The 24519-nt window shown below is 42.3% G+C and overlaps 1 protein-coding gene across 2 annotated transcripts in view; it reads left to right on the top strand.

Annotated features, from left to right (window-relative positions):
• Window positions 1-2018: 2018 nt before the first annotated feature.
• The window catches only part of LOC141168040 (low-density lipoprotein receptor class A domain-containing protein 1-like), a 31750-nt gene continuing 9249 nt past the window's right edge, over window positions 2019-24519 (top strand). Inside the window, exons 1-2 of one of the 2 annotated variants that reach the window (XM_073655037.1) lie at window positions 2019-2242; window positions 24348-24423. In XM_073655037.1, the coding sequence (XP_073511138.1) occupies window positions 24391-24423 (33 nt within the window). In that variant the 5' untranslated portion in view covers window positions 2019-2242; window positions 24348-24390. The remainder of the gene's footprint in view (window positions 2243-24347; window positions 24424-24519) is intronic. The other variant, XM_073655036.1, reaches the window with a different exon arrangement.

Genomic DNA, 24519 nt, shown 5'->3' with positions numbered 1-24519 from the left:
GACAAGTGAGTTTTCTGCCTTTTCCATAACCCAAATACAATTGTATGAAATAGTTCGAAACTAAATCCTAGTTAAGGTGGTCGTTCAAGTGGGAAGGGTAGAGAATGATGGGGGTCCCTTCGCTTAGTCCCTCTTCATTCTTACTCTTTAAGTCCATGTCTTTGCACAAAATTGAAAATCTTTTTAAGGGAATTTGGCACTTCAGAAAGGAATACATGAGTTACAGGTGAGCATCTATGAATGTGGCTCTTTCTTTTCCAGTTTAAGGGAGTTGTGATATGCTGGGCTGATGGAACAACACACAAAATCTTTAAAGGGTTTGTCTGAAGTTAAGATTCTCCTGATTGACACTTTGGTCCAGCATTATGGTTGCTCCTGTGGACTAAATTATATGCTCTCCTATGCTGCAATTGGATATTTGCCTCTGGAGCATTGGAAGTGCAAAGGTGCATTTGAGCAGAGCTTACAAGCTCCATAGAAAAGAGTTTGTAAGAACTTTTCTGCTTGCTAGGAAACCCGTCACATGTTTTAATGTACAGTGCCTTGACAAAGTATTCATACCCCGTGAACTTTCTCACATTTTTTCACGTTACACACAAATGTATTTTGTTAGGATTTATGTGACACACCAATACAAAGTAGCAAGTGTTTGTGAAGTGTAAAGGAAATGATACTCTGTTTTCTAAATATTTAAAAAATATAAATCTGAAAACTGTGACGAGCATTTGTATTCAGCCCCCAGGAGTCACTACTTTGTAGGATCACCTTTCTTGCAATTTCTGCTGCAAGTCTTTTAGGGTGTCTCTACCAGCTGTTCACATCTAGAGGCTGTAATTTTTGCCCATTCTTCTTTGCCTTCTAGCTCTAGCTCAGTGAGATTGGATGAAGAGTGTCTGTGAATAGCAATTTTTAAGTATTGCTGCATCTTCTTAAAGCACCACTCCAGCAGGGGAGGGAGGAGGTTCAGCACTGGAGTGGTGCTTCCAATGTAAGGTCCCTACGCCCAGTCTTATAATCACACTCCTGTGTCTTCACCTTTGGCTTGCTTTAAAAAATGTCTTTCTTCTTGACACTTTTCCATAAAGGCCAGATTTGTGGAGTATACGATTAATAGTTGTCATGTGGACAGATTCTTCCACCTGAGCTGTAGATCTCTCCAGCTTCTCCAGAGTGACCATGGGCCTCTTGGCTGCCTCTCTAATTAGTGATCTCCTTGCTTGAGATGACCATTTAGGTGGACGGCCATGTGTTGAGGGTTTGGAGTTGTGCCATATGCTCCATGAGATGTTTAGAACTTGGGCTCTTTTGTTATAACCTAACCCTGCGTTACCCATCTCCAAAACTTTATGCCCAACCTGTCTGGTGAGTTCCTTGGTTTTTACGATGCTGTTTGATCCCTAATGTTCTCAAGCAAACCTCTGGATGTCTTTAGAGAACAGCTGTAGTTATACTGATAATTATTTTCACACAGGTACTAATTATGTGACTTCTGGAGGCAATTGGTCATTCAGGATTTTATTTGGGGGTATCAGACTACAGGGGGCTGAATACAAATACACATCACAATTTTCAGATTTAGAATTCTAAAATAATTAGAAAACCATGGATCATTTCTTTTGCACTTTACAAATACTTTTGTGTTGGTATATCACATAAAATCCCAATAAAATACATTTAAGTTTGTGGCTGTAACGTGAAAAAATGTGGAAAAGGCATTGTATGGATGAATTAGGTCCTTTGAAACAAGAAATGTTCTTATACTCTGGCTTATGACTGAGGACAAACCATGATAGATTTTTTTGTGACCAATTCAACTTTGCTCCTGTTTTTGCTTTTTTTGCAATCTACAATCATTGTGGTTGTATGATAGCTGAGTGGTAGCACTTCATTGCAGCCTTGAGTAGCTATTCAACACAAGTCAAAGTCCAGATTATGAGACAGAAGGAAACCAACCAATAAATGACTGGCATCCAAAGGGCTTCCAATATGAAGACGGCATGACTGCTTAAGAGCATTTACTAGAAGTGAGAACACATCGTGGTTGCTGGGGCAGCCACTAAACACGATTCTGAATGCCTTCTCTTTCTCTAGAAGGAAAGGAGAGAAGGAGAAAATCCGGGAGGAGCTCAGCAGATTGCGCAAGGGGAACTTGATAAAAGACAGCATTCAGGTTCAGCTGGCTGTAATATCCCTGTGATATGCCACATACGCTGCATATAACAGAGGCGCCAAGGCTTTATCTGTAAGTACAGTAAATAACTTCATGGACTCTTCTGGATGCATTGTAGATGCCTGTGTAACAGATCATTAGGAATAGTAATTGTATTTAATTAGTTACAGCATTAATTTGTTTTCATTGGACACTACTTGCTTTTTAAGTAGTTATTTAGCTGTTCTTGTTCACACTAGACGCCTTTCTTGAAAAATATAATATTTCAGGTTGTGAACACGAGATTCTGTGATGGGAACTAGTCTGATTGTTGTATGTGGAGTCGGGAAGGAACTTTTCCCCTAATATGCAGCTATTAATGTTTGCCCCATGGGATTTTTGCCTTCCTCTGGATCCACGTGTTAGGCTATAGGTTGAGCTCGATGGACATAAGTTTACCTTCAATCTTAATAACTATGAAACTGTAAGGTTTTCGTTTCTTCTTGAATAGTGTAACACCTTTAGCCTCTTTTCCAGGGCACTTATCACGAAGAATATAGGCATAAAAGATATTTGACATTAAAGATTTAGTCAATCAAGTTTGTGATATTGTATTCCAGTATAAAAAAAGAAACATCTGTAGTCACAATCCATATAGTAAGCTAAACGCACTGAAAAGAAGAAACAAACACCGATAATAGAAATGCAAGCCAATGTATAAAAAAAAAACCAGAATAAAAAACAGTAAGAAAAGGTTAACATACCTAATAGAGATGAGACGTCACAGGTAAGTAATAAAGAATCGGGGACTCGTAGTAACTGTTTAATACAATCAATAAAATTACTGGTATTATGTTTTTTTTACATATTGGCTTGCATTTCTATTATCTGTGTTTCTTGTATTCCAGTATAGTCACAAAGGAAACGAAAATACATATAAAAAACTATATCATTAGATATAAGGAACAGATAAAAAATTGGGTTTACCATGTCTGTAATGTTTTCAAAAAACTCTTTAGTATAACAGTTCAAAAGAGAGATGGGTGCCAATCCCATAGTGGACCTTCAACTTGTAGGATTGGAAAAACACCCACTGTCTTGTCTGTGGAGCAGATCGAGGTCCTAGTCAAGGGGCTGAACGTTGTCCCGGACTGAGACTTCGATCTTCTCCACTCCATACTTGATGTGAGCAAGCTTATTACCTTATAGTAAAAAGATACTTTTTTTGATTGAGAAAGATGCTTGTGATGTAGAAGGTGATCACACAAATCTGTCACGACCGCACCTTTGATAAGTTAAGTGTGTCTTTTGCAGAACGACAAGCATTATTGTCACACTCTCAACTGAAAAATGAATATATAATGGAAGGTACCGTGTGAGGATCATTTACGTCAAGATATTATAGAAATTAGGAAAGGATCTTATTGCATAGCATCGTGATATCTCCACAAATTTAATAACGAAAAAACAATATAGTGCCATTTTTGAGCTAAAGAATAAAATCATAGTTTAGTTATCTGTAAATTTGGACAGGCAGGGTGTATGCAACATCATATCAAAAACAGATATATATATATATATATATATATATATATATATATATATATATATATATATATATATATATATATATATATATATATATATATATATATATATATACATTGGACAACACTGTTACTTACCAAAGATTGTTGTCTGATCCCACAGCACCATTTTCAGAAATATTAACCAAAATTTTGAAAGAAGGAGTAAATTTGTGGGTTATATGGATAAAAAGCCTGTGAAGCTTTCATTCATAGATCTACTGTCAGTATCTACCTAAAATACACCTCCATCCATACCACCCATCACTGGGTCCCTCAACCATCCACAACCACTAGTATACAGATTAACAGTACTTTGCAAGGAACGTACATCTGTTCTTAAATCCATGGGCAACTTTAAATTACTTTTTGATTAATCTTTCATAATATGTCATATGGTAAATTTCTATTCTTGTCTTCCGAATAATAAAGCATTAATTGCACTACAACATCTTCTTAATAATTACAATTCATATTCTCAGGAACTAAAAGAATTCTTATTAATGGCTACTGATGCTGACTATTTATTGCATAAATTTTTTTATGTTTAATAATGATTTTTTTTTGTAAAATTGAGGAAGCCCCAATGGGATCACGCTTTCCACCTATGTTAGCAATTGTATTTGTTGGATGGTGTGAGGAGAGACATATTTTCTACATCAATAATCACTTTGCCCACCATCTAGTTTGGGACGGCCGGTACATAGATGACATACTTTTTGTTTGGTCGTGATTTGGCTATAATGACTGACTTTATTCATTATTTAAATGACAATTATATTAATTGACCAATAGTAGTACTGTTTTCCAAGTAAAATTTTTGGATCTCTGTCTAGAGGGGGGACAATGTGCTAAACAAAGTTCACACTATGTTTTAGGAAAAAAGTTTCAGGCAACACTACACTCCATGCAAACAGCTATCACCCAACACACAATTAGATCTATCTCTTACATATCTGTTCAGACATTACGGTTTTACATAAGAGGCAAATACAATTAAAAGCTTTTAGATGGTATAATAATAAATTCATTGACAGTGAAATAGATAAAGTGCAAAGTAAATCTAGACACTCATTAACGTATGGACACAAATCTAACAAACATCATGCAAATAAACTAGGTTTTAGTCATCATTCAGTTGTCAATATAACAAAATCTGTCAAATACAATTAATATCCCATTTTAAGAAACATTACCGATATACGTTGTCAGTTTGTTACGAATAAAAGGTAAAACCCAAGGTAATTATCTAGCACCTGGTTTATATAGTATATAGAGGAAAATACGAGCACTACATGGTTAAGTTCTAAAGGTTTCTACAAATGCTGTAATAGTAGATGCCGTGTTTGTTTCATGGCCGAAAAGACAAAAAACAATATATTTGCCGCACGGTGCGGATAGCGAGATAAAATGTTTAATCAGTTGCGATCATGCGGTGTATTGTATAGTGGGTAGTGGGAAGGTAGCAAAAAATTAACTTGTGAACATTTATCCAACATTTCTAAGAAAAATATCACTTATTCTGGAGCAGTTTTTGGGGCTACACAATGCAAACATAGAATGTCTTGTTTTCTATGGTATTGGGAGAGTTAATCGAACGTTAAGAGGTGAAAATTGTCAGAGACATGTATTATTGAGAGGCATTTTGGGTCCTTAAATTAATTGGCATGAATTCTAAGTATGTCGTTCGTTTATTAATGTGGTAGCAATAGCCAATGTACATTGTATATGATGGTTTATTATTATTTTATATTTATGTATATTCGCTCATGATTGGTTGTTTCGGTTTTAAGTGTTTTTCCCATGAGACCATGCCTTTACACTAAGATTAAAGGTGCAGTAAGTCCAGAAACGCATAAGTGAGCTCATCATGTGGAGGATTAGTGCTATGCATTTTAGTATGGACATTTAATAAAGAAGATTTCTATTAAGGAATATGGATGTGCTGCTTCTCCTATTTTTCAATCAACGACAAACAAGGGATCAATGTACAGGAATATATATTCCAAGCATGTGTACGGCTGCTACGTAGACGACATACTTTTTGTTTGGTCGTGTGTTGGTTGTGCCAGACTTTACTCATTATTTAAATAACAGTGAAGTTGATTTATGGTTTACCAATAGTAGTCCTGTCTCTAGAGTTTAATTTTTGGATCTATAGTATGTCTGATGGGAGACAATGTGCTAAACAAAGTTCACACTACTTGGTTTCGGGCAGCACTACAATCCTTGCAAGCTGTTGTGACGCTGTTGAGTCAGGCTACCGGACATTGAGAGCAAAGAGAGGAAGAAATCAAATATCAACAATGACAACTAACTTACATGTGATCCATCGTGTTTGCTGTGTATGGCTGTCCAGGATGTTACGTCTCTCTTGTTTGTAGTCCATTGGAGTAAAGGGGCATTCTCACTTAGAAGTGATCCCGTATCTATGTGATAGGAGATAACTTCTTAATGTCTGGGGGTCCGACTGCTCTGATCCCGAGAACCGGGGCCCTGAAAAACTCAGTATGAATTTAGTAGAGGTTGATCATGCGCATCTGTAAGTCCATTCATTCTCATGGAAGTGCTGAAGACTGCCTGAGCACAGTGCTTGGCTATCTCTGTCTGTCCCATTAGGAATGAATAGAGCAGCAGAGTGCATGATTGACCACCGCTCCATTCACACAGAGTTCTTCAGAGCCCCAGTTCTCAAAATTGGTGGGAGGTCCCGGCAGTCCGGAAGTTATCCCTTTGTTCCTACCTACTAATTCCCAAAGTGTTTCGCCATCTAACGATAGTTCTGATGGTTCTTGACAGGATTTGGTAAGTCCAGACAGTACAGCTTGGATGGCCATGCTGTCCTATGTTTATATAGTGTCATGCTGTCACTCACAACCTGGTGCCACAATGGAAAACAAACATCGGACAGCCGCTAGCTGACAGTATGTATCATATGTAAGTTGTACTGATTACTTTATTGTAATTAGACTTTATTCGTCATTTGCGATTTGTTTTTTTTAAATGACTTTTCTTTGTTTGTCTTTGGTATTCGCTGACATTTTTTTGCACCAAATTTATCAAATTGCAGCAAGCAGTTTGTGAATTTTGCCCTAATTCTGTCTTTAATCTGTTTTGCAACTTTTTAGCACAGTCACATGTTCCGATAAAATGTTGCAAAATTGCACCATAGTACAGTCAGGGGTTACTGGAGTACATTTGTGCCAATTTTTGAGACTTTTCGCAAATGTCAACTCAGGCATAATTATCTGGAAACACTAAACTCTGCCAACTGTGGCAATCTAAAAAAACAAACCAAAAAAAAAGACGTAAAGACATAACAAAGTGAGTTTAATAAAGGCACAAATGTAAAGATAAATAATATATTGCAAAAAAAGAGAAAAAGGCGCAAAGCAATAAAAAAACAGAAGTAAATGCACTAAGGAATTGGGTGCTAAAGCTCTTTGCCTTCAATGTCTGTATTAGCCTGACTCAACAGCCTATCTACGTCATATCTACGGTGCGCACGTGCTTGGAATATATATGCTTGTGCTTGCACTAGATACGTGATTATTTTAAGGGGGAAACTCACTTAAAATAGGGTCTGTTCACAACACATTTGAGCCTGGAATATCCTTTTGGCTTCTATACGTTTGTTTTATTTTCAGTATAACAAAGTGTTCTTTTATACCTAAACTTTAGCATACATCAGAGCTTTAGGTCAGAGGGGCACATCGGGCAATACTTTATCCCAATGACGTGAAATGAACATTGCAGTAATATATGATATAGTTAGTTATTTTGGGGATAGAGTAGGATCACAAATTAAAGGGTTTGTACCAAGTTTGGAAGTTATATCCTCCCCATTGGGTAACCTTCTGATTGCTGGGGGTCGGACCGCTGTGAGCCACACTGATGTTGAGTGCGGGGTACTGCAGAGCCCCATCTGAATGAAGATGGGATCAAGCCTGGTGAACTTCCTGTTAATTCATACTCTTATGTGATTACTAGTGACAGCTGTATACAGATGAATATAGAGAATGAATGGAGTAGAGTATATAGAGAATTAATGGAGTAGAGTATATGGAGAATGAATGGAGTAGAATATATGGAGAATGAATGGAGTAGAGTATATGGAGAATGAATGGAGTAGAATATATGGAGAATGAATGGAATAGAGTATATAGAGAATGAATGGAGTGAAGTATATAGAGAATGAATGGAGTAGAATATATGGAGAATGAATGGAGTAGAGTATATAGAGAATTAATGGAGTAGAGTATATGGAGAATGAATGGAGTGGAATATATGGAGAATGAATGGAATAGAGTATATAGAGAATGAATGTAATAGAGTATATAGAGAATGAATGTAGTGGAGTATATAGAGAATGAATGGAGTGAAGTATATAGAGAATGAATGGAGTAGAATATATTGAGAATGAGTGTAGTTGAGTATATAGAGAATGAATGGAGTAGAGTATATAGAGAATGAATGGAGTAGAGTATATAGAGAATGAATGGAGTGGAGTATATGGAGAATGAATGGAGTGGAATATATAGAGAATGAGTGTAGTTGAGTATATAGAGAATGAGTGTAGTTGAGTATATAGAGAATGAATGGAGTAGAGTATATAGAGAATGAATGGAGTAGAATATATAGAGAATGAATGGAGTAGAGTATATAGAGAATGAATGGAGTAGAGTATATAGAGAATGAATGGAGTAGAGTATATGGAGAATGAATGGAGTAGAGTATATGGAGAATGAATGGAGTGGAATATATAGAGAATGAGTGTAGTTGAGTATATAGAGAATGAATGGAGTAGAATATATGGAGAATGAATGGAGTAGAGTATATAGAGAATGAATGGAGTAGAGTATATAGAGAATGAATGGAGTAGAGTATATAGAGAATGAATGGAGTAGAGTATATGGAGAATGAATGGAGTAGAGTATATGGAGAATGAATGGAGTGGAATATATAGAGAATGAGTGTAGTTGAGTATATAGAGAATGAATGGAGTAGAATATATGGAGAATGAATGGAGTAGAGTATATAGAGAATGAATGGAGTAGAGTATATAAAGAATGAATGGAGTAGAGTACATAGAGAATGAATGGAGTAGAGTATATAGAGAATGAATGGAGTAGAGTATATAGAGAATGAATGGAGTAGAGTATATGGAGAATGAATGGAGTAGAGTATATGGAGAATGAATGGAGTGGAATATATAGAGAATGAATGGAGTAGAATATATGGAGAATGAATGGAGTAGAATATATGGAGAATGAATGGAGTAGAGTATATGGAGAATGAATGGAGTGGAATATATGGAGAATGAATGGAATAGAGTATATAGGGAATGAATGGAGTGGAGTATATAGAGAATGAATGGAGTGAAGTATATAGAGAATGAATGGAGTAGAATATATAGAGAATGAATGGAGTAGAGTACATAGAGAATGAATGGAGTGGAGTATATAGAGAATGAATGGAGTGGAGTATATAGAGAATGAATGGAGTAGAATACATAGAGAATGAATAGAGTGGAATATATGGAGAATGAATGGAGTGGAATATATGGAGAATGAATGGAATAGAGTATATAGGGAATGAATGGAGTGGAGTATATAGAGAATGAATGGAGTGGAGTATATAGAGAATGAATGGAGTAGAATATATAGAGAATGAATGGAGTGGAGTATATAGAGAATGAATGGAGTAGAGTACATAGAGAATGAATGGAGTGGAGTACATAGAGAATGAATGGAGTAGAGTACATAGAGAATGAATGGAGTAGAGTATATAGAGAATGAATGGAGTGGAGTATATAGAGAATGAATGGAGTAGAATACATAGAGAATGAATGGAGTGGAATATATGGAGAATGAATGGAGTAGAGTATATAGAGAATGAATGGAGTGGAGTATATAGAGAATGAATGGAGTGGAGTATATAGAGAATGAATGGAGTGGAGTATATAGAGAATGAATGGAGTAGAGTATATAGAGAATGAATGGAGTGGAGTATATGGAGAATGAATGGAGTGGAATATATAGAGAATGAGTGTAGTTGAGTATATAGAGAATGAGTGTAGTTGAGTATATAGAGAATGAATGGAGTAGAGTATATAGAGAATGAATGGAGTAGAATATATGGAGAATGAATGGAGTAGAGTATATAGAGAATGAATGGAGTAGAGTATATAGAGAATGAATGGAGTAGAGTATATAGAGAATGAATGGAGTAGAGTATATGGAGAATGAATGGAGTAGAGTATATGGAGAATGAATGGAGTGGAATATATAGAGAATGAGTGTAGTTGAGTATATAGAGAATGAATGGAGTAGAATATATGGAGAATGAATGGAGTAGAGTATATAGAGAATGAATGGAGTAGAGTATATAGAGAATGAATGGAGTAGAGTATATAGAGAATGAATGGAGTAGAGTATATGGAGAATGAATGGAGTAGAGTATATGGAGAATGAATGGAGTGGAATATATAGAGAATGAGTGTAGTTGAGTATATAGAGAATGAATGGAGTAGAATATATGGAGAATGAATGGAGTAGAGTATATAGAGAATGAATGGAGTAGAGTATATAAAGAATGAATGGAGTAGAGTACATAGAGAATGAATGGAGTAGAGTATATAGAGAATGAATGGAGTAGAGTATATAGAGAATGAATGGAGTAGAGTATATGGAGAATGAATGGAGTAGAGTATATGGAGAATGAATGGAGTGGAATATATAGAGAATGAATGGAGTAGAATATATGGAGAATGAATGGAGTAGAATATATGGAGAATGAATGGAGTAGAGTATATGGAGAATGAATGGAGTGGAATATATGGAGAATGAATGGAATAGAGTATATAGGGAATGAATGGAGTGGAGTATATAGAGAATGAATGGAGTGAAGTATATAGAGAATGAATGGAGTAGAATATATAGAGAATGAATGGAGTAGAGTACATAGAGAATGAATGGAGTGGAGTATATAGAGAATGAATGGAGTGGAGTATATAGAGAATGAATGGAGTAGAATACATAGAGAATGAATAGAGTGGAATATATGGAGAATGAATGGAGTGGAATATATGGAGAATGAATGGAATAGAGTATATAGGGAATGAATGGAGTGGAGTATATAGAGAATGAATGGAGTGAAGTATATAGAGAATGAATGGAGTAGAATATATAGAGAATGAATGGAGTGGAGTATATAGAGAATGAATGGAGTAGAGTACATAGAGAATGAATGGAGTGGAGTACATAGAGAATGAATGGAGTGGAGTACATAGAGAATGAATGGAGTAGAGTACATAGAGAATGAATGGAGTAGAGTATATAGAGAATGAATGGAGTGGAGTATATAGAGAATGAATGGAGTAGAATACATAGAGAATGAATGGAGTGGAATACATGGAGAATGAATGGAGTAGAGTATATAGAGAATGAATGGAGTGGGGTATATAGAGAATGAATGGAGTGGAGTATATAGAGAATGAATGGAGTGGAGTATATAGAGAATGAATGGAGTAGAGTATATAGAGAATGAATGGAGTGGAGTACATAGAGAATGAATGGAGTAGAGTACATAGAGAATGAATGGAGTAGAGTACATAGAGAATGAATGGAGTAGAGTACATAGAGAATGAATGGAGTGGAGTATATAGAGAATGAATGGAGTAGAATACATAGAGAATGAATGGTGTGGAGGTGTGCATGTGACGCGCCCCCTGGGCCATGTTGTTAGGGATACCCGGAGCCGGATCAGATGGGGGTTGTAGTCTCCGAGTGGCTGTGACCCGGTCCGTGCCCAGGGTGTCAAACTCAGTGTGTGGCAGTCCTACAGATGTTATTAGAGTTCTTTGTGTCGACTACGCCACCCGTTGATTTGTGGTCAAAAGGCCGCCGCTGCAAGATGGTCCGCTGAGGCTGGTGGTGTGTGTGCAGCTGCGGTAGTATAACCCCCAACGGGAGGGGTATAGCCTCAGGGGGTCAGCCGTGGAGGATGGTGGTTGTGAAGGTGCAGCAAGGAGACTCAGAGGCATAAAATGCAGTTCCAGGGCTTTACTTACTGGTGTTGCTCGGGTCACTGTGTACAGCAGTGACCACCCAAGCCGTGCTGCGTCCACCAGGTCCTGGACTCGGTCAACTCCCAGGCAACTCCGGAGTGTGTTCCTGAGCTCCTTTCTGTCTCTCCCTTCTTCTGGCCGTTCCCACCAGGGATCCACCTAAGTCCGGCTCCCTCGGGCCTCTTGTTGGTCAAGCCTCCTCTGGGCTCCCTGACCCTATTCTTGGTCTGCCTTCCGGGTGGATTTAGTGGGTGATCGTGGCAGATCCTGCCCACGACCTCCGGTTCCTGGCTAAGGTGTGCTGTAGCCTCTGCCAGCTTGGGATCCGGTACCCTGTTGCCGACCCTTCACCCTATTAGCTCTCTTATGGGCTCTTGGGGTCCCCTCTGCGCCTCTGGGTCTCTCTCTCTTCTCCTCTGCTCTGCTTCTCAGGCTCTCAGACAGACTGTCTGACTGGCTCACAGGCTCTGACTGACTGACTGACCCTGATCTAAGATGGTTCCCACCTTATATACTCCCTCTATGTGTGAGCTCAGGTGACCAGCACCCAATGAGCTCCTAACTTTACCCAGGCTGCTCCCCCTATCTGCCCCTACACTACTGGGATGTTCCACCCCCCTCCCACTCCAGCCAGGAACAGACACTGTCGTACCTGCACATTTCTCTAGTGGGAGTACCATCGGTCTGTTCCCCGGAAATGGGATGTGTGTAGTGCATGCAGCCTACTAGCTCAGTTCCACACTCCATCCTTACCCGGGAGTGGAATATCACACCTCTGGGTTGAGGTGCAATACCCCTGTAGCAGCCGAATCCTCAGGGTGCTACATTCCCCCCTGGTAAATCACAGCACGTCCTCGGGCTGTAAAATATAAACATCCAAAACATACAATTTTTTTTTTTTTTTTTTTTCATAACATCAACATATAAAACATCATATATATTATCATCAGTAATAAACTTTTCATATAAAACTTTTCATAAATAACATTCTTGCTTCTGGTTCCTCCGGTCACGGTGCAACTTGTGACCGGGTAAAGTGCCACAGTCTCTTGTAGTAAAAACAACAGTTTCCTATAAAACCGGTAGGGGGCGCTTTAGGAAGCGCAACTATATACAAAGGAAATATGGCCGCTCTCAGTCCTCGACCAGTGGGATTAAGGACGGCTGTTCACAGTCCTCAGCCTGTTAAGGGATGGGGACACACGGGTACAGTTCACTCTTTTGTCCCAACGGGGAACATATTTTAAGCAGCAACAGTTTTTTTTTTTTTTTTTTTTTGGTACCCCTACGGGCAACTATATACAGTCTCTTCTCTACCGTACTCAACGACGGCGTCCTCCTGCTCTTTCTTTGGATTCAGTTTCTGTTTCAGACCCGTCCGGGTCCTCTTGCTCCTCCTCACACCGCAGCTCCTCCTCCGTCAGGCGATGCACATGGAGGGCGTAGGGTCCTTTGGCACACTTGTGCCGGGTGAAGGTGACCTCGTCCCCTACATACAGGTCACGACCTCTGTGTCCCTCCGGCAGATGGCTTTCTACGTCTCTGCGGGTGATAAAGACGTCGCCGGGGGTGTGATGATCCCTGATGAAACCCCAACCGTGCTGCAGTTGGAATTTAGTTACAGTCCCGGTGGCACGGGGACCGTGGGCTGCACGGGGGTTCCTCCGGGTCCGGCTCTTCTGCTCCGCGCTCTTTATCTGCGCTTGCTGTTTCCGGACCCGCCTCTCTCTCCGCTCCCTCTCGAAGACTTCGAGCTGCTGGCGGCAGCACTCTGCACGCTCCGCTGCGGCCGCCCAAGTCTCCTGAGTGAACCCCATGAGGTCTTCTCCGGTGGGGTCCCACTCGAACTGTGCCTCCTCCAGCGGGGGCGAGGTCCTCCTTGCGGGCTTCGGAACCGGAATCAGGGGTTCGTCTAGGGGTCTCTCTTTCCGGAGTCGGGGATGGTGAAACTCCGGTGGCCATATGAAGGGCTGCCCATCCGGGCACGTATGCTGGGCGAATAGATCTTCACCCAGGTGCGGCACTCGAGATGTTGAGGGCGCGTTGATGGTAGCGGTGCCCGGGTTGACCAGGCCTTGCGACCAGGCTTGGGGCACCCTAAAGGAAAAGGGCACCGTAAGAACGGCGGCGCCCGTGGTTACTCGGCCCTGCGACCAGGCTGGTGGCTCCGCGGAGGTAGGGGGCGCTGTTGGAATGGTGGCGCCCGGGGGTACTAGGCCTTGCGACCAGGCCGGTGGTATTTCCTGCTTGGCCACGCTCGAGGTCGAGGCGTGTGACGTCACAGGGGTCGCGGCCGCGGTTTCCGTTGAGGCCTAGTCGGCGGCGGTGACGATGCAGCGACGGGCACGGCAGGGGGAATTTCGGGCTCTGCGACGGGGAGCTGGGGCAGGCACGCGGTTTCCCGGCTCGGGGTAGAGACGTCCCCTTTACCTGCCTCCGTCCGTTCAGCTCCCTTCTCGGCGCCGTCTCCTGCCTTCATTCCTCCTGCGCCATCCTCAGAGGCGGTCTGTCTCCTCGTCTCAGGTGGCGTGCTCCGCTGACGGGTTTCGGTCTGCTGGGCCATCTCTCGGCTCCACTCCGCCAACGTCTCTCGCTGCACCCGGGCCATCCTCCGTGCGAGGCCCTCCAGCGCGGTCTGTGCACACTCCCGGTCTCGGGGGAGCTGTGCTAGGATCTCCAGCAGGCCTTCTGGAGTGGCGACCTGCAACAGGCTCCTGACCACTGGGTCGGTGCTGCCTGACTCTCCCTCCATCTCCGGGTAGGCTCTCTCTGGACTCTCTTCCAGACGTCTTGTCTCCGGGTGCGCTCTCTCCAGACTGCTCCAGGCGACACCCATCTTTGTTCTCTTCTTCTGTCTCCGCCCACATTGAGGGTGGTCCCGGGGCAACTTTGTGATTGTCAGTTCCAGGGGCAGTTCTCTTACGCTGATGGACACTTCCAGCATCACAGTCTCTGTTGGTGGGTGCGGTTTCCGCTTTTGGCGCCATTCTTCGACCTGGCCCACGATGGGAGGTGGCCTCTTGCCACCCTCTGGCACGCCCATAATGGCGTCCGCTCTTCCAAGGCGGGAAATCTTTGGAAATGGCGGGAATCGTCTCCCAGTGGCGGGAAACTCCATGGATGGCGGGAAAAAGCTGCAAATGGCGGACAACCGGCGGGAAACGACCTGTGATGGGGTCCGTTGGCGGGGACCCTCCGGAACCGGCAGGAGACTTCTTTTTGAGGTAACGGTGAACTTTTCTTCAGGCACGCAGTACCCGGTTGTTGCGGGCACGTTATCCTGCCGACTACGCCAAAGTTGACGCGCCCCCTGGGCCATGTTGTTAGGGATACCCGGAGCCGGATCAGATGGGGGTTGTAGTCTCCGAGTGGCTGTGACCCGGTCCGTGCCCAGGGTGTCAAACTCAGTGTGTGGCAGTCCTACAGATGTTATTAGAGTTCTTTGTGTCGACTACGCCACCCGTTGATTTGCGGTCAAAAGGCCGCCGCTGCAAGATGGTCCGCTGAGGCTGGTGGTGTGTGTGCAGCTGCGGTAGTATAACCCCCAACGGGAGGGGTATAGCCTCAGGGGGTCAGCCGTGGAGGATGGTGGTTGTGAAGGTGCAGCAAGGAGACTCAGAGGCATAAAATGCAGTTCCAGGGTTTTACTTACTGGTGTTGCTCGGGTCACTGTGTACAGCAGTGACCACCCAAGCCGTGCTGCGTCCACCAGGTCCTGGACTCGGTCAACTCCCAGGCAACTCCGGAGTGTGTTCCTGAGCTCCTTTCTGTCTCTCCCTTCTTCTGGCCGTTCCCACCAGGGATCCACCTAAGTCCGGCTCCCTCGGGCCTCTTGTTGGTCAAGCCTCCTCTGGGCTCCCTGACCCTACTCTTGGTCTGCCTTCCGGGTGGATTTAGTGGGTGATCGTGGCAGATCCTGCCCACGACCTCCGGTTCCTGGCTAAGGTGTGCTGTAGCCTCTGCCAGCTTGGGATCCGGTACCCTGTTGCCGACCCTTCACCCTATTAGCTCTCTTATGGGCTCTTGGGGTCCCCTCTGCGCCTCTGGGTCTCTCTCTCTTCTCCTCTGCTCTGCTTCTCAGGCTCTCAGACAGACTGTCTGACTGGCTCACAGGCTCTGACTGACTGACTGACCCTGATCTAAGATGGTTCCCACCTTATATACTCCCTCTATGTGTGAGCTCAGGTGACCAGCACCCAATGAGCTCCTAACTTTACCCAGGCTGCTCCCCCTATCTGCCCCTACACTACTGGGATGTTCCACCCCCCTCCCACTCCAGCCAGGAACAGACACTGTCGTACCTGCACATTTCTCTAGTGGGAGTACCATCGGTCTGTTCCCCGGAAATGGGATGTGTGTAGTGCATGCAGCCTACTAGCTCAGTTCCACACTCCATCCTTACCCGGGAGTGGAATATCACACCTCTGGGTTGAGGTGCAATACCCCTGTAGCAGCCGAATCCTCAGGGTGCTACACATGCTTGACCTCCGCTCCATTCAGATGGGGTTATGCCATTCTTGGATTGTTGGGGCCCCAGCAGACAGACCGTCAGTGATCTGATGGAAGTAATCCATTGGGGTAGATTACTTCCATACTTGTTATAAACCCTTTAAGAATCATGATCCATGAAGATAAAAAACCCCAACACCTCACAACAGCCCAACTGACCTACAGTATATACAGTATAGTCTATAAAGTTGTAATTAGTGCCTGCTAGGGTGTAGTAGTAAAAAACATTGATAATTAAGGACATAGTATAACCTTAGCACAGGACATTTCTGCTTTTAGGCGAGTTTACGCTGGCCAATTATCAATGATCTTCCTCGATCCAGTGGTTCTTAGTAATGACGCAAAGATAAATGACACCAGTAGCCACATATTCACAGGATATTGATGATTAGCAGATTGAAATGTCCAATCTTCACTGACAACTATCTGGGGCGTGTACTTTCTTCCCTATTTAATAGCATAATCTTCTTTGGGTGCATTAATACTGCTATTTTATAATTACTAATAGTGATCTGATGTCACATTACAGTAATTTGTTTCTTACTCATTTCTTCTTTCTGGCATTTCTGTGATGCCCTTTTCTCAGTTTTCCACTTAACAAATTTTATGAACATATCGAGCTCCAATAAATATGATTTTTTTTTTGTCTTTACCAATCTGACTATAAATGCACTGCATTAATGTTTCTGAAAAGATCAAAAAATGTTTGCATTTTTTAACATTTTAATTGAAATTGATCTTTTTTTTCAGAGAGATTGGTATTATTTCCATTGGGTAGCACATTGAATATATCATTGTTCATCAGAATAGGACATGTACATGATACCTGCTGATAGTGCACGCCACTTAGTAGGTGTGTGGGATTGTAACGTCACCGTCACCGCTCATACGATGCTGAAGTGAGCAGCCCCAGCTAGTCCCTTTAATGGTTGGTTATTGTTAGATGATCGGAACAATTTCACATTACGTTTGCATTTCAAATCAAATTAGTTACGTCTATGGCAGCCATTCCTCACTAACAATATAGTAAAGATACTTAAAAAGGTAAACTAATGAAGGAGTGATGTTAATTGTTTCAAAGACCACCATCCATTCACTAATATGAATGTCCAGTTTTTGAGAGAGGAAACACTTCCTAGGTCAAAGCAAGGCCTTGAAGACTATGATGGAGAACTTGTCTCCTGTGCATGGATCCTTAGGCTGCAGATACTATTAAAACTAAGGAGAATCGGGACAGGATCACAGAAATCATTTTTTCACTTATTCCAACTGAAAAATGATTATGTTTTGCACATTGTTCTGAAGATGTTAAATATGTGATAAGTGACCAACCCCTATAATTGGAGAGAAATATGGTGTAAGAATCTGCCTTATCCCATACATTAGTAAATAATTATGATAATCTTTGTTTCCTTTTAAATCCTATTGTCGTAATGATATACAGTCATCAAAAACATACAAGGACTCCACTTGTGCCGCACTTAAAATAGTAACGAAACCCCAAGTCCATTGTTATCGTGGACTGCATTGAGGTATTACAGAAACATTATCTAGAGATTAAAATCTTGCCAGACAGGTTGTCATATTGATAGATTTTTTTGCGTTAGTCACTGAGTGATCACAATGCGGAGGTGTGCTTACAGTAATCGCACCAGTCCGGACGCAATCCCTGGTGCCAGTACTGTCTGAGTAAGACAATCAATCTTTTTCATTCCCATAAAACAAACCTATGAAAGTCTGTTTAGTTAAAAAAGCAATAAATTGTAAGACGCTTGAAAAAGTGTCAGTGATCGCTTGAACTACATTAATGCCATGAGTAGGGCCGGATCATCAATCAGTAGCTTTTGATTATTATTTTATTTGTGCATCATAATGGTGCATATTATATGTAATCCATATTGCACTTGAGTTAAAACATTAGTTTTATTACAATTTCCTGTGTACATGAGTCTGATCGTAGAGGTAAATGTATTTGGGTTTGATGTGTAGGGAGACTGCCCAACCGGATGCCCTGAGTACTGTCCCTGAGTAGCAAGTGGGAGACCTAGGACCACTGCGGGTACATGTGGATAAGCCGTGTACGGTGCTCATGGTTTATTTTTGCATCATTCAAGATAACAGTCCTCATAATGGAAGACCCTATGATAGTTTAACTTGTTTATGGCTTTCTGTTGGGGAACCTGAGTCGCCCAGGTTTCGTCCAAGGAGGTGTGCACATCTGACGCCACACCTACAAAATAGTAAAATAATCTATAGCAAATGTCCTCCAATATGGAAATTTTTTTGAACTTTATCTTTATTATTTGGATATATGGAGAGATGAACAAAAACATACAATCATAAGACACTAACCGTGCCAAGACACATACAGAGAAACATATACTGAAACATGGAAATATCAATCAAAACACTTAACTGATTGCTCATATCCTGAGGGTTATACAGAATAAAAACATCGTTTGAGCATTAAAGGGCAGGATATGGAAAAACATAGCAAGAATTGCTTAAGTCGATTGTAGCAAACTAGACATCAAAATAAAGAAAGAAAAAAGAAGATCAGCTGAAGAAGAAGCATGAAGAGAAGAGGGGAGGAGCAGGAGATAGGGAGGAGCAGGAGGAGAGAAAGGAACGGTAATATCAAAAAGAGTTCCCAGATGAGGCCCAAAGAGCACAATCCGTTCTCCCCAAAAAAGGCCAAATAGTTATCCGACGCTCTAAATTCCATCCAGTAGAATCAGGTATCAGGTAACTCTCAATATGGCAATTTCAATAAATAGGCAATCATTTCTGGCTCAACACTATGTCATAATCCACAATTTCCAAGACTGAAAAGGAGAAATGTGATCTACCTATCTGTGCTATGTTTAACCAATGAGCCAATATGTTTATAATTTGATACCTGAGGAAAGATATTAAGACAGCAGCCATAGATAAGACAGCAGGACAGGAGCCAAAGGTAAGACAGCAGGACAAGAGCCAAAGGTAAGACAGCAGAACAGGAACCAAAGGTAAGACAGCAGGACAGGAATCAAAGGTAAGACAGCAGGACAGGAGCCAAAGGTAAGACAGCAGGACAGGAGCCAAAGGTAAGGCAGCAGGACAGGAACCAAAGGTAAGACAGCAGGACAGGAGCCAAAGGTAAGGCAGCAGGACAAGAGCCAAAGGTAAGACAGCAGGACAGGAACCAAAGGTAAGACAGCAGGACAGGAGCCAAAGGTAAGACAGCAGGACAGGAACCAAAGGTAAGACAGCAGGACAAGAGCCAAAGGTAAGACAGCAGGACAGGAGCCAAAGGTAAGACAGCAGGACAAGAGCCAAAGGTAAGACAGCAGGACAGGAACCAAAGGTAAGACAGCAGGACAGAAGCCAAAGGTAAGACAGCAGGACAGGAGTCAAAGGTAAGACAGCAGGACAGGAGCCATGCTTCCACTTAGGGCAACAGGTATGTGAAGTTTGTAATCCATAAGGGTAAGGCTGGACGGGAGGACAGCCACCTTAGTGTCTTGCTTCACCCTATGAAGGTGGGAGGAAGAATTAATCACTACATCAACGAACCAACCAGAGTCTTCCCTATCTACTTGACTATACTTTCTTTTTTTATGGATTCTGGAGAATTTCTGCAGATTTAGGATTTACATTTATGCTGCTGTCATTGCAGTGTGATGTCTAAGCTATGAGACGCAGGCTCTGACCCAAGTACCCAACTCCCACATATTGCTGATTGACAGCATTCTCCCCATGCACTGTAAGGCTTTGTTCACACCAGAGCTTTTAGATTCTGAGAAAAGGAATTTATGTGGGTGGCAGATCTGTTACATAATGAATGCAAACAGGACCAAGTGGACCCCGCTCACTATAATGGTGCTTATTACAGCCGAATACAGGGTGAATAAACCCTTGCCGGCTAGAACTGAGCAGCAGCCATCACTGTGTCCCGAGATACTGCTGTGAATAAACTGTTGTAAAACCGCCAGGCATCTGTGTCCAAATGAACGTAACCATAAAGATTGTGCCCCAGCTGGAGAGACATTTGCGTTCTGCGCCATTCTTATGTGTCTGTGTCCCACCAGCACCATGCCCAGCAGTGTAAGCCACACACTTGAGTGCTTTTGAATAGTCAGTCATATTTTGGCCATCTCCACGAACTTCTATATTTTGCATGGCTTATTTCAATTGCTTGATGTTCATTCCCATGTTAGTCTTGATGGTATTTAGCCAATGGCTTTTGGTCTCACCCATTTCCTTTTACCACTGACCTTTCCGATTAGCATCTCCCTTTAGAGTGAATCTGCCTTTATCATATCTCCAAATTCGGTCAGTTACTTCTTGGTGATCTTGCCTTCCAGGGATACCTCTGGGCTTATATGATCAAAACATCTTTGTTGGTGATCCTAGCAATCCATGGGATTCGAAGAAGTCTTACCTAGCACCACAAATTAAAGGCATCAATTTTTCTTCTGTCTGCTTTGGTTACCGTCCACGTGTCACAGTCGTATGTTGCAATTGGGAACACAATTGCAGTGATCAGTGTTTGTTTGATGGTGATTCAGATGTCCTTGCACGTCTATGCACTTCTATATTTGGTCTGTGTGATGCTTGATCTCTGCTGTCACACCGACATAATGATTTATGAGGAACCCAAGAAAAAGGAAGCTATCAACCACTTCTATTTCTGCATTGTTGATCTTTATATGGACTTCATCATTGGTGGTGGTTTGGTCTTTTGGTCATCTTGATTTTTAGCTAAAGTCCCATCTCCTCGCTGTTTCCTTTCAACTTCAAGACCAGCTTTTCAAAGACCTTTTCATGCTCTACCAGCAGGGTTGTTAGAAGTACCTTGCTGGCACAGGGCGTCAGGGAGACTGCTCTTTTTTTTCGCACAGTCCCTGGTGTTGCCTTTCTTTGGTAGTGGAAAATTGATATTTTGCCAAGTGCAGGTCCTCCAGATCTTCTGGCATAGTGCTGTCAGTGCGGCCCTTGGGACTGGTTTGAGCAGCTCTACAGGGATACATCAATACCAGATGCTTTGTTGTTTGGGAACTGTGTTAGTGTCTCATCAACTTCACTTTCCAATAGGCCTGGTGACATATCTGAAACAACATCTATGTGTAACTCCCAAATTCAAATAACTCACATGTGGCAAACTCTGGCCCGTGGGCCAAATCTGGCCCGCAGGGTGGTTTTATTTGGCCCTTGACACCAGAACTACCACCCCTACGTGGGGCTCATTATATTGTATGGAGGACTATTTGGGGTCCATTATACTGTATGGAGGACTATGTGGTGCCCATTATTCTGTATGGAGGACTATGTGGGGCCCATTATTCTGTATGGAGGACTATGTGGGGCCCATTATTCTGTATAGAGGACTATGTGGGGCCCATTATTCTGTATAGAGGACTATGTGGGGCCCATTATTCTGTATAGAGGACTATGTGGGGCCCATTATTCTGTATGGAGGACTATGTGGGGCCCATTATTCTGAATGGAGGACTATGTGGTGCCCATCATTCTGTATGGAGGACTATGTGGGGCCCATTATTCTGTATAGAGGACTATGTGGGGCCCATTATTCTGTATAGAGCAGTGGTTGGCAAACTTTTTTGCACCAGGGACCGGCTTTAAGCAAAACCAGTTTTCAATGGCCCGGTGGGGGTGGGGGCGGGGCTTTGGTCATATGTGGGTGGGGTTATGGAGGGGTGGAGCTTAGTGCATACTTATCATATAATTATGACATTTATAATGAGAATGTGATTCAACTTACCATAGGTTCAGAATGAGTGGGAGCACCAGGCTTGTTTCCCTGGATCAGTGGGAGCACTGGGCTTGTTTTCCTGCAACAAGACGGTCCCATCTAGGTCCCATCTGATGATGATGACCACTACTGCTGCTACTGGACACAGCCACTGCTGCTATGAATTTTCACTGTTATTTGCTTTTTTCACTTTAACCAGAAAATCTGCTGCTGGGCCGCACGACACCAGAACACAGCTACAGGAGTCATAAGGGTGGGACACCTGACGTCATATCTAGCTGCCCATTAGCATCCAGAGCCCCTCCCCCTCCAACTCGCAGCTAGCAGGAGGGGAAGGAGCGCTGGACACACATGACCTGCTTGTCCCTGCTCCTGCCTGAGCACATTCTGAGAGTAGGGCTGCATGGCTAATTATCTATTCACTGCCAGTCCCTCCTCCTCTTTTCTTATAGGCTACTGATCACATGCTCGCTTTCTCCCAGCTGATCCTCTACAACTGTCAGCGGCGCCGCGGACCGGCTGAAAAACCCCAACGGCCCGGTCCTGGTCCGCGGACCGGCGGTTGGGGACCTCTGGTATAGAGGACTATGTGGGGCCCATTATTCTGTATGGAGGACAATGTGGGGTCATTATTCTGTATGGAGGACTATGTGGGGCCCATTATTCTGTATGGAGGACAATGTGGGGTCATTATTCTGTATGGAGGACTATGTGGGGTCCATTATTCTGTATGGAGGATTATGTGGGGCCCATTATTCTGTATGGAGGACTATGTGGTGCCCATTATTCTGTATGGAGGACTATGTGGGGCCCATTATTCTGTATAGAGGACTATGTGGGGCCCATTATTCTGTATAGAGGACTATGTGGGGCCCATTATTCTGTATGGAAGACTATGTGGGGTCCATTATACTGTATGGAGGACTATGTGGGGCCGATTATTCTGTATGGAGGACTATGTGGGGTCCATTATTCTGTATGGAGGACTTTGTGGGGTCCATTATACTGTATGGAGGACTATGTGGGGCCCATTATTCTGTATGGAGGACTATGTGGGGTCCATTATTCTGTATGGAGGACTTTGTGGGGTCCATTATACTGTATGGAAGACTGTGTGGGGCCCATTATACTGTATACTGGTTGGCCTGCGACTTTGTCCAAGTTTTTCATTCTGGCTCTCTGTGTGTTTGAGTTTGACATCCCTGAAGTAACTCCATAAATTTGTCGGATAGACACACGTCTTGTTTGCTGAAACTTTTATTTGATAGCTTTGTATGTTATTGCTGCCTGTTCTTGCAGTGCCTTGATGCCTTGATACATGATACGTTTGGTGGGTATATGCTAATATAAAGTTCTCCAATTTAATCCTTAATAAATGAGTTCCAACCTCAACATTCTCATCACACATTGGTGCACACATTGCACTTCTCACACATAGTGACTCTGATTTTTAAATAAGAAAGAGAATTATATGACCTTTATGTAGCCTCTCATGTCCATTCTACACACTTTTTGGGTGCATAGGGGAATAGAATACTAATAGGGGCCTGTACGTTTACACTCATGTGAAATGAAAGGCACCATATTGGGAACCCGGTTTGCCGTCCAGTGACTAGTGACTAATCGGTGTGTGTTTTGAGCCTTGCTAACAGCCCCCACGCTGCACAGTCACAGTTCTGCAGATTTGATGGTGATTTCTCTGCTGAACTTGGGCACAGGAAATACATTACAACCTACTGTCTTCTTCTCCATTCCTGTAAGCCCGCAAGGGCAGGGTCCTCTTCCCTCTCTACCAGTCTATCATTGTTAGTCATCTACTGTAAGTGATATCTGTATTTGGTATGTAACCCTTCTAATGTACAGCACTATGGAATCAATGGTGCTATATAAATAAATAATAATAATAATTTATAATGGGAAACTGTTTTAACTGGAGTGTCCCTGTAATATTTGCCAAACAGAATGGAATGATTTACTATTTGCAAACATATCCGCCGTTATACCGTGCTTGATTGTAAATACTCCTACCTGAAGGCCAAGTGACAATGACGCTACAGGGCACTCAATGTGAATTTCACATTAGCCAACCTGACCACAAGTATTTCCCCAGAGCTCGCACAATGGAAATAATCTCTAAGTCAGATATGGCATTGGTAAAAATACAATATACTGTTTATCTTTCCATTGTGGTTAAGTAAAGTGATCGGGTTAAGATAGTGAAAGTGAACAATGTTTATAAATTGTAGATGTTAATTATATGTTTTTTACCCTTATTTTCAGTAATTCAACTAGTGGACTTTGACATTTTTTACCCAGCAATGTAATGGCATCGAATCGAGTGTCTCCGCACCACCAGGTCAGATTTCTCCTCCATGGATGGATTAATGGAGTTGTAATGTGGACAATAGAAGATTCTGTCACTTTGTAAATTCATTACTTATCTTATTATTAT

Source organism: Phyllobates terribilis, unplaced genomic scaffold (assembly GCF_046119375.1).
Source record: "Phyllobates terribilis strain yellow unplaced genomic scaffold, ASM4611937v1 Scaffold_1__5_contigs__length_1240528914, whole genome shotgun sequence".
NCBI classification, from domain to species: domain Eukaryota; kingdom Metazoa; phylum Chordata; class Amphibia; order Anura; family Dendrobatidae; genus Phyllobates; species Phyllobates terribilis.
The sequence above is the reverse complement of the archived record's forward strand: the minus strand, read 5'-3'. Positions and strand labels throughout refer to the sequence as shown.